Source organism: Eucyclogobius newberryi, unplaced genomic scaffold (assembly GCF_026437365.1).
Source record: "Eucyclogobius newberryi isolate DKJ021-1_F unplaced genomic scaffold, fEucNew1.0.hap1 SCAF_4, whole genome shotgun sequence".
Taxonomy (NCBI): Eukaryota; Metazoa; Chordata; class Actinopteri; order Gobiiformes; family Gobiidae; genus Eucyclogobius; species Eucyclogobius newberryi.
The window spans coordinates 30,938,326-30,956,237 of record NW_027316056.1 but is presented as its reverse complement, the minus strand read 5'-3'; the positions used below and the strand labels follow the sequence as shown (position 1 = coordinate 30,956,237).

The following is a 17,912-nucleotide window of genomic DNA, read 5'->3' as shown; positions in this document are numbered from 1 at the left end:
TTCCTCCCTAAACGCTGCAAAATCATGTGCGAAAATCAGAAGGGAACGACATGATGACAAATAATTTCACAAGTGCAATTATTTCCCGAGGCGGTTCGTCCACGGAAGGGCAAATGTGTGATTCAGAGCGATGGACGATTATGCTAACAGTGGCAATGCTAGCTATCTGCCTGATCTGATCTTCTTTGTGATCATTTTGGGACAGTAAAGTGAGGAGAGAACCCTGATCATCCCACTCCAAAATATCGTACAGACGCAGTAAGTTGCCCACATCTATAAAGTAAACTGTTATTATTTGGTTAACAGTGATATTTGTCCTTAGTGTGATGGTTTGGGAGAGAGAGGGGGAGAATGGTGAAATGCATACCGAAGGATAGGGCTGCAACGATTAATCAAATAATAATTGTGATTCGTCGACTACTAAAATAATCGTGGACTATTTTAAGACACTAACACATTACATTTGCAGTCAAAACAGGTTTTATCATCAAAATGGCACAATTATTTCATGAAACGACGGTTATTCTATCACTAAGCTTCCATTTGGCATACTTTATGGTTACATTTTATATCAACTTTATATCTATAATTTACTGAATGTCTTATCGGTTGTTTTATTGACATTTTAAGTAGATATTCTGTGTTACATTTGTTTTATGTGGTTATAAATGAATCAAGTACTATCAATAAAGAGACTCATCGAATTCCCCCCTGTATAAATGCATTTAAAAAACTAAAATAAGTTTGACTAGTCGACTATTAAAATAAAATAAAGTAAAACAAAATTTAAAGAAAAGAAAAGAATCACAGCTTTTTTGAATACTAAAAAAATAGATATTTTGGAGTAAAAAAGCACAGCAGTTAGTTATTTCTGCATATTTATGGACAATATTAAACCACAAAATTATAATAAAGCAGTATTCTTCTCAATTAATGGAAAGCTCACATTCCTTTCTGTCATAAAAACATATCACAGTTGACACTTGTCCGCGTTACCGCTCTCAAATGTGTGTCCCAGATGCCCAACGCCAGCACCAAACCCAAGCACGGGCGCAGGACGAGGAGACGGCACAGAGACGACCCGGCCAGGAACGAGCTGGTGTCCAGTTCTTTGGAGAGCGCCCAGCAGTGCCTCTTCAACCAGGACTACGGCACTGCGTTTGTGCACTACCTGCTCGCGCTCAACCTGGCACCCGTGTTTAAAGACTTCGCAAGAGTAAGAACAGTTTAGCAATAACCAAATGTCATAATATTTATAGCTTAAAGCATGGTGTTGCTTAGTGAAAAGGTGTTTGATTCAGTATTTTTAAGGATAGCGGTTGATTCAGTTCCCCTGCATTTTTACCACACTTCTGCAACAAACCAATCACTTTTTGGACAAGCAGCGTATAATTTCATTGTTTGCAAAGTCTGTGATAATCTTGAACAAAGGGATAAACTATTTTAAAAGAGGTGAAGGTCAACGACAGGGAATTCCCACAAGACGAGAGGCGAGATTGGGTCCACGAGAAAGAGACTGGAAAAGATTTTGACGTAATTGATCAGAAATGAATTGTGCGGTTTAGTCAGAAAATATTAGATTGCATTTTGAGTGAATAAAGTTCACAAAATAGGAACTTAGGAACAATAGGAACAACAATAGGAACAAAATAATAAGCTATCAGATAAAAAGATAAGAATAAAAATGACAAAAAAGTCTGCAATGTGGTCATAATAATAATACAATAATAATCAGCATTATTTATTAGCACCTTTAAAAAGTGCTTGACAACAAAATAAAAACATAACACACAACAGAAGAATGACAAAGAGAAAAAATGCATGCACAAAATAAAATAAATATGATAACGAGGCCAATTGACACATGAGTAAGAAGTGATTTAAAGATCTCCTCTGGCAGTTTGTTATGTTAATTGTTCCTTGCTGATTTGCATTATAACGTGGCTCTCTTTTCGCAGGACTCCTTCAGATTTACGCTCTTTAAATGGTCAGAGGAGCTGGACTCTCTTGGGCGCATCCAGGACCTGTTTAGCTGCTACGAGCAGGCTCTGGAGCTCTTCCCTGACGATGAGGTCATCCTGAACAGCATGGGGGAACATCTGTTCAGGTGCTTATACCTGTTTCCCTGTACGCAGCATGCACGCTCAGTCTGTCAAAGTCATGTGAAGAATGACTGTGCTCGTGGTAGATACAGTATGTGATGTCCACAAGAGTGTCTGGCATGAAGAGTCTATTTGCCCATGTAAAGTAGCTGACTCCAAAGAGATTAAACAACTTTTAGTGATATTTTTTTTGGAAACATTAGACAGCATTTTTAGTTCATTTTAGTTCATTTAAGTATAAAAAGACAGAAAATTGGCCTATTTCCCTTCATTTTACGCTTGTTTGATGAACCCTGTTTAGTAAGTCCGCTCTTCTGATCCTCAAATAAAAGTCCATTACGAATTTTCCAGTTTCGTGACATCATACGTCGGTAGAGCTCCGAGATCTTTATGTCCATTATTCAGGTTTATTCTGATCATTTCGGCTGTCAAATCGTGTTCATTACTACATGGGAAGCTAGGTTTGTTTATCTCACCTATGTAATTCCCTCTGCTGCCAATAGACGGAGCCCTGACGTGGGAAATGCCTGACTTGTGTGGTTTCAGAAGACACATTTTTTTTAAAGTTCTAACTCAAGAGCATGTTTAAATGCGCCGTGAGACATCAAAAGTACCTTTACATATGCTTTTGCCCCGGAAAATAATATGATATCCCAAAACGTTTTTATGTAAAATTAAATCATTTATCAGCGTAATAATAATAATAGTAATAATGCTGTCTTTCCAAAACAGGATGGGCTTCCGCGACGAAGCTGCCGGCCACTTCCACAAAGCCTTGAAGATGAGGCCGGACTTCCCAGAGGCACGGGAGAACTTTTACCGAGTGGCAAACTGGCTGGTGGAGCGCTGGCACTTCCTCATGCTCAACGACCACGGGAGGAACCGAAAGTACCAACGGGCCATTGACGAGGCCGTCCGGAGCGGGCGCAGCACCGTGCTCGACATAGGTACTGGCACTGGGATCCTCGGGTGAGACATTTTTTTAAAAGCCGAAGCCGAGACTCGCGAATGTAGCGCGCACCGGTCGCGTCAGTCGTTTGTTTTATTTTCCCGCGCATTAGAGTCGCCGAGAGTTGTTCTAACCGATTTTCTGTCAGCATGTGCGCGAAGAAGGCGGGCGCGGCGCACGTGTACGCCTGCGAACTGTCCAAGACCATGTACGAGCTGGCGTGCGAGGTGGTGAGCGACAACGGGCTGGGAGGGAAGATCAACATCCTGCACATGAAGTCTCTGGAGATGGAGGTGCCCCGGGACATCCCACAAAGGTAGAGTTCACCACACGATAAGAGCCAAACGTCGACGGGATTGTTTGAATGTTCTGTCGTTTGTGTCCTTCAGGGTGTCCTTGGTCGTCACGGAGACGGTGGACGCGGGCTTGTTTGGGGAAGGAATCATAGAAAGTCTCATTCACGCTTGGCACAACTTGCTCCTGCCACGGCAGGTAATGAGTGGGAAAAGACTTTAACAAACTATAAAAGAAACGAGGCTCAAACCATAATGTCACCACGTGTAGAAATGTTTGTCATAGTCACACTAGGGACACTAATTCCAGTCAAAGTTTGTACATAATTTACACAAACGACTTTTATGACTCTCTAAACATGAATTCAACAAAATAAAGTGGCTCACATATATTTTTATTTGTTACATAAAAATAATGGTGACATTAGATTTGGAAATTACCCAACAAACACTGGGCAAAACTTGTGTGATGTCATTGATTACAAACAGGAAGTGAAATTATAAACGTAAAAATGTTCTATTCTGTGATTATATTTTTTAGCAAAATTCATTACAAGATCAATTACTTATCTTAACTGCATTTTTATATCAAAGAGTTGTCCGACCTGTAGGGGGCACTTTAAGGAGTAGAATAGAACTAACATTGAGCAGGATTAATTATTTGTATTTCCTCTCCACAGTCCGATGATGAGGGAAGCGGCGAACCCTCTGCCACTGGTCGAGTGATTCCAGCCGGAGCCACTGTGTTTGCCATGGCCGTGGAGTGTCCCGAGATCCGCCGCCACCACAGGTCATTCTCATTATATGGAGCGTATTTTCCAGAAATGTATTTGATCAAATCCAGCACCAAGAACAGACATTTCATCTTGAAATGCAATTTAAAATAATAACAGATGAGAGAACATGGTGAATAGGTGTACGTATGCTAACGCTAACACCTTCAGCTACATGAGGCACAGACAGAACTGTGGTAAGTGTCTGGTATGTTAACGTAACATATTAACAGTTATTCAGATAACTATAGCATAAAGAACATGCTAACTAGTTTACCAAAGCATCAGTTTGACCCCAAATCACTAAATCCACTGAATTCTTCTTCCTCTGTGTCACTTCTAAACAACTCCACAAACTCCAGAGGTAGAGGAAGTGCTGATTCTTCTTCTGCGTCGCTTAGAGCCTAGAGCGCTCTCTTGTGTTTGTCATTGTGAAAGTAATGAATAATATCACATATAAGTTGCTCTGGAGTATAAGTCGCACCAAAAATATGTAAAAAGGTGCAATTTATAATCCGGAAAATATGGTAATAATCTTTTAATCGTCCCTTTTAGCCTCTTTTTGTTTTACCCACATCAAAATATTTACGAGATAAGACACACGGTTCGCGCACAACCTTTTTAAATACAAAATGTTTTACAAAAAGTCCAAAATAAGCGTAATAATGTCATTGAAACACATAAACATTCCGAGTAGATGATACGGCCGTAGACGGTGGACATGCAGTTCCGGGTGCACTGACGTTGTTTCCTTAGTCTGTGCGTGGCGTCGGTTGGCGGGCTGTCGCTGGCGGCGTGCGGGGAGCTCCGGAGCCCGGTGTGCTGCAGCGCCATGCCAGACGACTCCATGGAGCCCTACACCACGGAGAGACTGAGCCGCCTGCCCGGAGGCTACAGCGCCCTGACCCAGCCGTTCACCACGCTCAGCATCGACTTCAACAATGTGCAGGTAAACGGACCGTTCAGCTTAAAGGGGGCGTAGCGTGCTCACCAAGGTTTTTTTTAGTCGTGTCACTTTGTTTCATTCACGCTCGTAATGGTTACGGTTCCTCACATCCACTGATATGATCTGTGACAAGTAGAAGTGAGACTGACTAAAATAATGCCTTATCTATCTTTGGTCAGATGATGATTTTAGAATTGTAGAAATTTGCCAAACTTTACCTATAAATGTTTTGGTGGTTAGTGTTTCTCAGACAGTTTCATGGATGATAATATAAAGTATAACTAACTAACTGAAATGGAGAAATCCTTCATATCCTTGTTGCAGCTCTTTTGGCAGCTTTTTTTGCGTTCAGATATTACATATTTTCCATGCAATGCTCAAAACAACCGTTTGAATATCATTTTATTAGTGCTGTTAAGGCTGAGCAAAATAATATGTCTGTTTGCCGTAACCCGACCGACCCGCTATGAAACTAGTTGACTGAAAAATAAATATTAGCGTTTTGTTGAAAAAACGTCAAAATCTTTTATTTTTCAATTATTTCGCCGACTCACCGACCGGTCCTTCCTGAACCACAGTGTCAAATATTTTTTACCACGCTTGTTAACTTGACTTTCATCTCAAAGGGCTGATAACGCACCGCGTAACACATGCGCGTCTTCATTTTCAGTCCTCCACATGCATCTGTAATAAAACTGACCACGCGTAGGAGTTGTCATATTGCCTTTAACATGTTGGATGTTGTTGTTGTTGTTGTTGTTGTTGTTGTTGTTTTATGGCGGTTGGCATCCGAGTGTTGCATTACCGCCAGACTTTATTTCTCAGACGTTTCGTAGTCCTCAGACTCTGTCGTAGTCCGTAATTACCCTTGTAACTGAAATGTCCAGAGTAATGCCAGGCTCTGTCAGGGTGTGAAATTTGACTTACGCAAATGCATTCTGGGATTGAAACACGCCCAGTAGCGTCATCACAACAAACATGGCGGCGCCCGTGTCCCCCAGCATGTTCCCCCGCTCGCCTTAGCTACCAAAATAAAGGATAGCGGCGTACAAAAGGTCGATTGAAATATCTTTAAATCGTGAGATTTAGTCTCCCGATCGGGTTGATAGACGTTTTCCGTCATTGACTGTTGAAGCCTGACCCCTGGTGGTCACTCCGACTCAAAAAATGACAAAATTTGGATCTTTTTTTTTTTGCCTTCAAAGTAAAAAAAATAAGAATTTGCCTATCGAGCCAGAGGAAAAATGTTGACTCGGGTTATTTGGGGTAGCCTAATCGATAATCTTCTCCGGGTAAGTCGTCTTACCCGGAGATCGTCACGTTATCCCGTCGCAATACTGACCTAACCTAATACTGATGTGCAATTCTGTCATATGTGCAATTGCTGTTGGAATTCATGTGCAATCTATGTGCTGTCGTGACACATATTCATGTGCAATTACTGTCGGGATCACATGCAATGGTATTTATTTATTTATTTGTCTATGGGAGTTTTTATTTATTTATAGGAGATCTTCTACTGAAAGTGTTTTTCAGACTTCCTATAAGTGTTCTGTTCTTCTGTATCTACGCTCTGTATCTACCTGCGTTGCACCAATGAAATTTCCCCATGTGGGACAATAAAGGAATATCTTATCTTATCTTATCTTTTTTTTATCACATTAACCACACGTTTGAAATGTGATAATCACCATTCATCTTTTTAGATATAATCCTTTTTTTTAAGGCTTTATTGACCGTAGGCTTTATTAGACAGGACAGTGTGAGATGGGGATGAGACTGGGGAAAGTCATTGCAGCAAACCAGAGCTGGATTCAAACTCACAACGCTGCTCACATGGAGGGCACATGTACTATCCACTCAGCCACGGAGCAGCACTCACGCACATTTTCTTGATGAAATAAAATCATGTAATTATTTCCCAAAACGAGTACACTTTAAGTCTAGACTGCTTGTGTGTGTGCAGGAGTTGGAGGGCCTGAGCTCCAGGCCGCTGCAGAAGGTGTGGCTGCCTGTCACTCAGGGGGGAAAGCTGGACGCTCTGGCCCTTTGGTTCCAGCTGCACCTGGACCAGGACAACAGCCTGTCCACTGGGCCTGACGAGGACACGTGCTGGGAGCAGGCCATCTACCCCGTCCACACCTCCAAGGGTAAGACCATGTTCAATCAGCCCCTGCCAACTCTTATTAAAACACTATGAAGACTGACTAGCTCATATAGAGAAATACTCATCATATTCCTGGTCAAAAAACAATAACTCGTAGGATCTAAAATACTAAGACACATTTGATTGCTCAGTAAACGTCACACAAACGTCGACAATAGGCTTTGGTACTATAGTAACCGTGTGGAACCGTCTAAGGCCCTCTAAGAAGACCCAAATCGATACAAATATGAAGAAATAATGAAGTTTCTCGTTGATCCAGTGTTTGATTTTAGTTTATTTTAAGAAGTTTTCCAGTTTCCAGGCTCTTTAAACTTTGCACGCTCCTCTCTTCCCTCCAAAGCGTCCGCTGAAGCTAATGGTTGCCGTCGTTAGGTGACATGTTCCAGTTGGCGCGCGGGCCCGTCGTCTCTCTTGACAGGGATCAACTGTGTTTCAAAGGCCTGGTAATTGGCGAGGGCGGTGTCTGGGGAGTCTCCACCTTTTCTCCCGCTCTCTCATCTGCTACATCCGCTTCCCGGCCGCGGCTGACGGGCGCGCCGCCATCGTCCCTGACACTCTTTAGTGTTCATGAAATTCTTATAGGGGATTAATATGTATTCTCCCCGATGACTGCGACGAGGAGACGGGAACAGATGTTATTCCTGTAGGACCTCTTCAGCGCAGCCCCGCCCCGCTCGCTGCACCCGCCCCTCCCGCTGCACCCGCCCCACGCATCTCATTTCTCTACCGGGCCTGCTCTCCCTCCACCAGGTTTAGACACCGTTTACTTCGGCGTTTACTTCTTTTTCTCACTGATTTTAAAAATTTTACAAATTACCGTATTTTCCGGACTATATGTCGCACCTTTTTTTTCATAGTTTTGGCCGGGGTGCGACTTATACTTTTATTTATACTTACATACTTCTACTCCGGAGTGACTTATATGTGATATTATTTGTTATTTTCACACTTGCAATATAATAGATTGCAAAATAATATAAATATAAATATATATATAATATTAATATATATATATATATATATATTATATATATATATAATATATATATATATATATATATATATATATATATATATTATATATATATATTAAGAATGTAGATATATATATTTATTAAATAAATAAATAAATAGTTTTACTTATTACAGAATTAATATTGAATTACAGCTTCTGATTTTTGAAATGTTAGTTATTACAATTATACAAAAATCCACCCATCAAATATATAATTTAAATGTGTGTTGTTTTCCTTTAAATATAATAAGATTTTTGACTATTAACAAAGCGCGCGTGTCGTCGAAGCACTTTCATTTGACTTCTATCCCAACATTTATCCTTTTTCCTCCAGACTTTGCCCTGAAATCTGGAGACAAATTGCTGGTGGAAGTGTCGTGTCGAGACGCCTACTTGAGACTGTGCAGCGTGGCCGTGCTCCGAGACGGCCGAGAGATCCGCCTGGACAAACCGACGCCGGACCTGGCGGACCCCGGGGCCCACCAAAACCCCGAGGCCCAGCTGTGCAGCGCCTTGGCCAGCCTCCAGACCGACTTCGAGGACGTCTGCTTGCTAGAATCTGCCGAAATGGCCCTCGTAAACAACGCGGAATACCACAGGAGCTTTCAGGACGCGATCGCTCAACTGTTCGCCCAGTTGAAGTCGGCGAATCGAGAGAAAATGCAAGATTCTAGCGATCGTTTTTATGTGCTGGACGTTTCCGAAGGCTTCTCGCTGCTCTCCCTCATGGCCGCCAGTCAGGGTCGTGTGAAAGCGTACAGTTCGGTGGAGAAGAGCAAGCAACAGGAAGTGCTCAAGAGGCTGGCCCGCTCCAACTGCATCCCAGAGGAGAGTCTGGAGTTCTGGCTGAACGGCACCGAGGACGACCAGGGCGTGCTGCAGAGGCCCTCCACCGAGAAGCTCTGGAGCGCCATCATGCTGGACTGCGTGGAGACGTGCGGGCTGGTCAGGCAGAAACTGATGGAAAAGGCCTCGTTGGCAAGGTGACGGCTAAACATTAACCTCTCACAGTAACTACTGTAATTTATTTATATCCTACGTATTTATCCTACTGGGCAATGTGTTGAGATTTAAGTGAGATATGCAGAATTTGAATATTAAGTGTATCAATTGCAGTATAAATGCTACAAAAGGAGCTGATTAAAAGTACAAATGAAACCAGTTTTATTGTAAACTTTCAGATAAGAGCATAAGGTGTTATTTTTGCACTTTTGTAACACATTTTACAGCCATTTCACATCTATCTGATAATTAAACCTCAACAAATATGTTTTAAAGGTATTTTTTATTGGGAGTGTCTGCAGAGCCACGGCGCGCGGCCGAAACTGCCATGTTATTTTTGTGTCGCGGCTCCTGAAACTGCGCCGCTATTTGACTGTGTTTTAGCGCCGTTTTAGACCGCGCCGGGTTAAGGTTAGGGTTAGCCATGAGGCTATAACGAGCTATAAGGGAGATGCCACGGTCCCCGAAATTGCGCGGCAATTTGACCGCGCCGCGGCTCTCCAGCCACGGCCATGTTTTTTAACACATATCTGTTGGTTTGACATAATATCGTCTGACCATCATTGACTTTGATCAAAACCATGATAATATGACAATAGTGATACAAATTGGGACACATAAAGGTGGTCAGACATGGGACAAGCAAAAAAAAGATAAACAATATCAGCAATCAATATAATAAAACATTAACAGTGCACTTTAGTTTTCATGGTCTGATATTTAGTAAAGAAATGCCATATTATTACTAGTTAATACACATAGCTCTGTAAAGGGAATAAGCGTGGCAGCAAGATAACTAGTGTATTAACAATGATAAGGGTAAACGGTAATAATAATTATACTTGAGACAATGAGAATGGATTGTTTTTAATGGATTTAGTCTGACATTTTGTGCTGTAAAAAAACAGTCAACCAAGGACAGTCACAATCGTAAGGGTGTGGACGGCATAATTATTCATTGTTTTACATTTTTATATTAAGATACTAAAAACAAAATTTAGATTTACATACATTTTTGTCGATATCGCCCATCCCTGCTAAATATTTTGACCAAATACCAGTTCTTCTCCAGCATTTGTCTTAATTAAATGAATAGTTTGGATCAAACCATAATGGGGCAAAAGCTGTCCCTTGTGGTATCCCTCACCATTTCAAAAGTTTGTTATTTAATAGTGTAGTAAGGGTTTTAATTGTGAGAGTTAAAATTTTTTTGTGATACTTCTGAGTTATATTTAATGCCTTTTTAATTTGGTCTGATAAAGTTAAAGTATACTTGTGTGCAAATAATGGCTACAAAATATAAATATACCATAACTATCGACATTTTTTCATATAATTTGTGTAGTGAATATTTGTTTGTATGTGGATCCCTCAGGTGTTTGCTGGAGGAAGGAGGAAGAATATTTCCTGAAAGGATTGTAGTACACGGCATGCTGGTAGAGTCGGACATGCTGCTGCTGGAGAGCGCCGTCCAGGGCCGCGAGCCCACTCTGGGCTTCAACATCGCACCTTTCATCAACCAGTTCACCGTGAGTGCTCGCTCCAACACACTCAACACACTCTTGTTTGCTGTTGAATTTTATCTACATTTTTTGTTGTTCGGTACTATTTTTTTCATTACCTTTTTTTTTAATGATGGTTATTTACGGCAGTTATTCTTGGGAAAAGTCAAATTGTTTCTTTTCAAAATTACAAACATTAATTTCAGTTTTAAAGATGCAAATTAAAGCGAAAGAGAGAATATTTGTTTAGTTTAAATTTTCACACATCTTTGAGATCAAGTAGATATTGTGGATATTGATTATTATACAGATTATGACTTGGTGCCCCAATTTACCCCATAATTTGAAGAAAAACACAACATTTTACCAGTATAACACACACTTGTAAAACTATATTTTGGAGTATTAAATCTGAAATATTTTCCAACTCTACTCAATATTTCTCAATTATAAAACACAGATTGCCTCAGTGTTGTAGTACTGTTAATAATAATAATAATAATAATAATAACTTTTATTTATATAGCGCTTTTCAGTGACCCAAAGACGCTGAACATAATAAAAAAGGGGGGGGTATTTACAGACAGGGGGGACAACACGTACAGAACACATTAATATACAGATAAAATGAACAAGACAGAAGAAGTAGAGAGAAAAAGATGGGGATGTAACAGGGGGTAGAAGTGTAGGCAATGGGGTAGAGGAGGCTAGGGGTAGGGGAGGTCATAGGCTTGGGTGAAGAGGTATGTTTTTAGGCGGGATTTGAATGTTGTGAGTGAGGGAGAGTGGCGGACAGGTTGGGGGAGGGAGTTCCAGAGTCGGGGTGCTGTTCGGGAGAATGCTCTGTCGCCAAAAGTTTTGAGTCGGGATGTTGGTGCAGTCAGGGTGAGAGAGGAGGAGGATCGGAGAGCTCGGGAGGGGCGGTGGGGGATGAGGAGGTCAGACAGGTAGGGGGGGGCAAGGTGGTGAAGAGCTTTGAAGGTGAGGAGGAGTATTTTAAAGTTTATGCGCCGCTTGATGGGGAGCCAGTGGAGAGAGCGGAGAACGGGAGTGATGTGTTCACGGGACCGGGTGTGGGTGAGGAGGCGGGCAGCGGAGTTTTGGACCATTTGGAGTCTATGGAGGGAATGGGAGGAGATGCCAGTGAGGAGGGAGTTGCAGTAGTCAAGGCGGGAGGAGATGAAGGCATGGATGAGGGATTCAGCAGCGGGGAGGGTGAGGCAGTGTCGGATTTTGGCGATGCGGCGGAGGTGGAAGTATGAGGTCTTGACGATGTGGCTGACATGGGGAGTGAAGGAGAGGGTGGGGTCCATGATGACACCGAGATTGCGTACCAGGGTAGAGGGGGTGATGGTCGAGGTGTCGATGCTGAGTGAAAAGGGACCAGTTTTATTGAGAGTGGATTTGGTGCCAATGAGGAGGAGCTCTGTTTTGTCACTGTTCAGTTTGAGGAAGTTGAGAGTGAGCCATGATTTTATTGTAGAGATGCAGGTTTCGATGTGGCTGAGGGGAGGGTTTTGGGTGGATTTGGTGGTGAGGTATATCTGGGTGTCGTCAGCGTAGCAGTGAAAGTCCAGCTTGAGTTGGCGGAGGATGTGACCAAGGGGGAAGATGTAGCAGATGAAGAGGAGGGGGCCGAGGACTGAGCCCTGGGGGACCCCCTGCGTTACTGGGGAGAGGGTGGATGAGTGACCGGAGAGGGAAATGAACTCTTGCCTGTTGGTGAGGTAGGATGTGAGCCAGTCAAGTGCAGAGCCCTCAACACCCAGTTGGCGCAGCCTTTGTAGGAGGATGGAATGGTTTATAGTGTCAAAGGCTGCGCTGAGGTCTAGTAGTAACAGGATGTTGAGGGCCCCGGAGTCTGCAGAGGTGAGGAGATCGTTGAGTACTTTGACCAGGGCTGTTTCAGTGCTGTGAAGTGGGCGGAAGCCAGATTGGAGGGGTTCATAGAGGTTGTTTGACTGGAGGTGGGTGTGAAGTTGGGCGGCGACGATGCGTTCCAGCGTTTTTGAGAGGAACGGCAGGTTGGAGATGGGGCGGTAGTTGGAGAGGTTGGCGGAGTCTAGGGTGGGTTTTTTGAGGATGGGGGTGATGGAGGCCAGTTTGTAGATGGAAGGAACATGGCCGAGGGATAAAGACTGGTTGAAGAGGGTGGTGAGATGGGGGATGAGAGCAGGGAGGCAGGCCTTGGTTAGAGTCGTTGGGAGTGGGTCGAGAGAGCAGGTGGTGGTTTTGGAAGTGGTGATGAGGTCTATGATATGAGAGGAGTTAACAGAGGAGAAGGTGGTGAGGGCAGGGAAGGGTGGGTGGTCAGGGAGAGGAGGGGGGGCAGGGGTGGGGGTGGTGATGGAGTTAATGGAGACCGCAGTCATGGAGCTGTTGATTTTGGAAATTTTGTCATTGGAGGCAAGGAGGAAAGAGTTGCAGAGGTCAGGGGAGGAGGGTGGAGTGATGTCCGGTGGCTGGAGCAGCTTGTTGACGGTGGAGAACAGGGTGCGAGGGCTCCGGTGGGAGCTGTTGATGAGGGTGGAGAGGTGGGCAGATTTGGCGTCACGGTAGGAGGAGATGTGTAATTTGAAAGCTTCGGCGTGGACGGTGAGGCGGGTTCTTTTGAGGAGTCGTTCGAGTTGGCGGCCAGTCTGCTTCATGGTGCGGAGTTCAGGGGTGTACCAGGGGGCGGGATTGATGTATGAGACGGAGGAGGTTTTCCAGGGGGCTAGGGAGTCAAGGGAGTCGGAGAGGGTGGTGTTGAGCATGACAGCATAGTCGTCGGGGGAAGAGGGGGGGGAGTCAGGGGGGAAAGCAGAGGATATGAGCTGGGAGAGCGTGAGGGGGTTGACTGACTTGATATTGCGGTAGGTGATGGTGCGTTTTTTGGGGTTGTGGGGCGAGGGTAGGGGGGCGGAGAAAAGGATGCAGAGATGATCAGAGAGAGGGAAGGGGAGGGGGTGGGGCTTAGATATGGGTAGGAGAGAGGAACAGACTAAGTCCAGAGTGTGGCCTTTGGTATGGGTGGGGAAGTCAATATGTTGGGTGAGATGGAAGCAGTCCAGGAGAGAGAGGAAGTCGGATGTCAGTGGGGCGTTGGGGCAGTCAATGTGGATGTTGAAGTCACCAGTGAGTAGGAGGCGGGCAGAGAGAGAGGATGCGATGGTGAGGAGTTCAGACAATTCAGTGAGGAAAGAGGGGTGGGGCTTTGGGGGACGATAGATCAGGATAGCGGTGATAGAGTTGGGGAGGGAGAAGGCGAGGTATTCAAATGATGAGATGGATGGAAGGTTGAGGTTCAGTTCAGTGATGGATGTAGATTTTTTATGAATAACAGCAAGACCTCCCCCACGCCCGGAGAGGCGGGGTTTGGCAGTGTAAGTGTAGTTGGAGGGAGTGGCTTGGTTGAGAGCATAGAAGTCCAGGGGCTGTTGCCATGTTTCACAGAGGAGAAGCAGATCAATGTTATTGTCCAGTAGCAGTTCAGATATAACAGGTGATTTGTTGGCGAGGGAGCGGCAGTTCAGCAGTGCAAGGGAGATGGATGGGGGCGTGGAGATGGATGGGGGGGCAGGGGTGGGGGGGCGGAGGTTGCTGAGGTTGGCAGTGCGGCAGGTGGGGGTGACAGGGGGGCGAAAACTAGTCCAGAGTGAGGGGATAGGTGAGCCGTCGTTGGAGTGTTGGTTATGGGAGAGACCAGAGCCCCGGTGGATGTAGCGGGGCCGGCGAAGGATCCCAGCTGAGCTAGCTGCAGAGGCAGCAGCAGCTGGGAGACGGTGGTTATGGTTGAGGAGGTGAAGGTCAGCAGCGGTGTAGGTGAGTAGGCGAGAAGTTGGTGGAGCGGTGGAGCGGTGGCCTGGAGGCGCGGGAGTGATAGTCCAAGGAGGAGATGGAACGTAGCAGCAGATGAGAGTAATCCAGTTAGTATGTTGGCGGTGGCTAGAAGCTGGTTAACTAGAAGCTGGTGGGCAGAGAGTTGTGAAAAAGCAGCAGTGGACCGGGTGTTGAAGCTGGTGGAGTGAGTGGCGTTGGTTGCCCCAGACCTTGTCTGCACGGCAGGGAGGCCCCGCGATACCATGACGGACCTCCGCAGATGTTAAGCCAGCTGTTAGCTGGCGGCTAGGGCAGTAGATAGTCCAGGAGTGAGGGAGGAGATGAGCGATGGACGGTGCAGTTATGTCCGATGAAGTTAAGGAACAGGGATGTAGACAGAAGACAACACAGAGACGCGGGAACAAAACAAAACAGTGGAAACGACTAACAAAACAAAGACGTTGGGACAGAAGCGGCAGTCCACATACCAGACGCCGGCGTTGCTCTAGCCCAATCAAGACGCATTTGAGTCCAGTTTTGTGACCAGATCGCCCCTGTCTGTGGAGCGGGGAAAGCAGAGAAACGGGGCTGTACCTTGGTTGTATGGGGCTGCTTTTCTCCGGGTGGAGCCGGTGCCCCGCTCTCCGTGTCTGCTCCTGTGGCGGGCTGGGGCCACACCTTCGCCCAGGTACAGACCTCCGGGGCGGCGGGTGCGGGAGCGCGGAGCCGGTGTTCGGGCGTGGAAACGCCGGTGCAGCGGAGGAGAAGCGGCGCCGCTCGCTCGTGGTGCGTGCGGCTCGTGGTGGTGCGTGCCGCTCGTGGTGGAGCCGGTGATCGGACACGGAAACGCCGGTGCAGCGGAGGAGAAGCGGCGCCGCTCGCTTGATGCGTGTACTTTCTCTTTTCTGTGTTGCATTCTGTCATGTTCCTGATGCAAGCGCCTTTGTTCACAAGCTTGCATCACCTTTTAGTCAGAGCATTACGGGAAAATGCTAGGAATTGAAGATGGGGCTGTAATTAATACTATATAAGTCTAAACTGTACTGAAGATGTTGTGCCCGTAGGCTTTAATGACAGGAAAGTACAGAGTGAAATGGGGGTGAGAGAGCAGGGAAGACATGCAGTAAATTGTGGAACTCTTGACACGGCTGCACCTGGAGCCCGGCACGTGTGCTGTGCTTTAACCACTCGACCAACTGACAGCACAAGTCTATCTTTACAGCAGATATAAGATAATAAACCTTGCCTTAAACTTGCTCTTTATGAGTCTTTGTCGACTTTATGTTGAACTTGGAATATTTTCAGATCCGAGTTTTCTTTGAAGTTGAGGAGCTGAAGAAAAATGCGATGAAGCGATAAAATCACTTTGAATTCTTTGTCTTTATTTGGTGTTGGAATTGTATTTTTTTCTTTCATTTCATAAGGTCTAAGGCTCTAGGATCATTTATTTTAACAGATGTTCTTTGAAGGCCCCAGAGGGCAGTGACTCTTACAACTCTCACCTGAAGCACACTCTTTAGGTTACATCAGACACATGAAATGAACAGGTCCAACTGGAACAAGGAGGGGAACTGGCATCAGGGTTAAACTAAAATAATAATAATGATAACGATGATAATAACAATCAAAAACACATACAGTATGTGTGCTATTATTTGTTTTCTTATTTTTTCTGCCTGGCTGTTTTTTAGCTAATATGTTCATCGTATTTGAAACTTTTAAAGTTTTTATAGATTTTTTTTTATTACCGTAACAATTTTTCCCAATTACATTTGAATGAGTTGGATTGCTCTAATTGGCAGTGAGTGTTCAGACTCCATCCAGAGCATCCTTAATGTGCTGCGTTATATTTGCCTGTTTAAATGCATAAAACTGTACTCTATAATAACGTTATTCTGATGTCTTTATGTCCTCAGGTTCCAGTGCATGTGTTCCTGGACTTCTCCACTTTGGAGTGCAAACATTTGAGTGAATCTGTGGAGCTTTTTGTCCTGGACCTGATGGACACAAACGCAAACTACACCAGCAGAGAAGTCAAGGTAACGGCAGCAGAACTATTACTGACATGCTATCAGCCTTAAACCCATGGCACCATATTACAATATCACTCGCTTTTATTGATTTGCTATTTTAAATGTTAAATCTGTTAAAGGTGCGGTATGTAGCTCATGCTCATTTAAAAGGAACAATCACAACGGAACCTGAGTTGCCAGTGTCTTAAAGGACACATACAAGTACTTCTCTGTGTATGAAGAACACTCTCTGAGCTGCAGAGGCAGCACTAGCACTGATTCATGATTGGCCGCAGGTTTTTAATCCCTGTTTTTTGTCATAAGAACTGGCAACCCAAGTGACTCATGAGGCTCGTTCTGCTTAATTTGATAATCATCTTGGAAACCCAAACACCAAATTATAACATGTCCAATGTTATTGTAATTAAGAATAAATCTGCACTGCAATTGTTATTGGTGAATTCAATATTTGATATAAACACCTCATATCTGGGGCACAGATCAGGGTCATATTGTATTATTGCTTGAAATAGATAAATGCAAAACAGTCCTGTCAATCAGACGGTAAAATGCAAGTAAATATACTGTATTACATTTTGTCTAGAAAACCTTTTATCATGTATGATTATTACATGTTTAAATACTGCATTGTTTACTATTCCTGTCATATTTTGGCAGGTCAAGGCCACGAGTAGCGGTCGAGTGACGGCAATTCCCTTCTGGTATCAAATCTACTTGAATGAGGAGATCTGTGTGAGCACGCTGAGCCACAACTCTCACTGGAAACAGGCGGCGGTGGTGCTGCAGGAGCCGCTGGAGGTCGGGAGCGGAGACTGGATCTGCCTCACGGTCAACCTGCACAAGAGCACCATCTCCATGACAGCCAGGCCGGACACACAGCCCCAGAACATGGACTAGAGCACCATCTCCATGACAGCCAGGCCGGACACACAGCCCCAGAACATGGACTAGAGCACCATCTCCATGACAGCCAGGCCGGACACACAGCCCCAGAACATGGACTAGAGCACCATCTCCATGACAGCCAGGCCGGACACACAGCCCCAGAACATGGACTAGAGCACCATCTCCATGACAGCCAGGCCGGACACACAGCCCCAGAACATGGACTAGAGCACCATCTCCATGACAGCCAGGCCGGACACACAGCCCCAGAACATGGACTAGAGCACCATCTCCATGACAGCCAGGCCGGACACACAGCCCCAGAACATGGACTAGAGCACCATCTCCATGACAGCCAGGCCGGACACACAGCCCCAGAACATGGACTAGAGCACCATCTCCATGACAGCCAGGCCGGACACACAGCCCCAGAACATGGACTAG

General features: G+C 44.9%; 1 protein-coding gene across 1 annotated transcript; it reads left to right on the top strand.

Annotated features, from left to right (window-relative positions):
* The first annotated feature begins 239 nt into the window (after nt 1-239).
* prmt9 (protein arginine methyltransferase 9) lies at nt 240-17,485 on the top strand. The gene is made up of 13 exons (XM_072463067.1): nt 240-258; nt 1,019-1,216; nt 1,959-2,107; nt 2,835-3,071; nt 3,200-3,367; nt 3,441-3,543; nt 4,025-4,134; nt 4,874-5,066; nt 7,030-7,213; nt 8,580-9,228; nt 10,623-10,776; nt 16,467-16,589; nt 17,241-17,485. The coding sequence occupies exons 2-13, from the start codon at nt 1,019-1,021 to the stop codon at nt 17,478-17,480; spliced, it is 2,508 nt and encodes an 835-aa protein (XP_072319168.1). The 5' UTR covers nt 240-258; the 3' UTR covers nt 17,481-17,485.
* The last annotated feature ends 427 nt before the right edge of the window (nt 17,486-17,912 follow it).

Bases quoted from the DNA above. Each gene is read 5' to 3' on its own strand.
- prmt9 (XM_072463067.1), top strand. From the start codon at position 1,019: ATGCCCAACGCCAGCACCAAACCCAAGCACGGGCGCAGGACGAGGAGA. The intron at 3,072-3,199 runs GTGAGACATTTT...ATTTTCTGTCAG, and splicing joins ACTGGCACTGGGATCCTCGG to CATGTGCGCGAAGAAGGCGG. The intron at 9,229-10,622 runs GTGACGGCTAAA...TGGATCCCTCAG, and splicing joins GAAAAGGCCTCGTTGGCAAG to GTGTTTGCTGGAGGAAGGAG.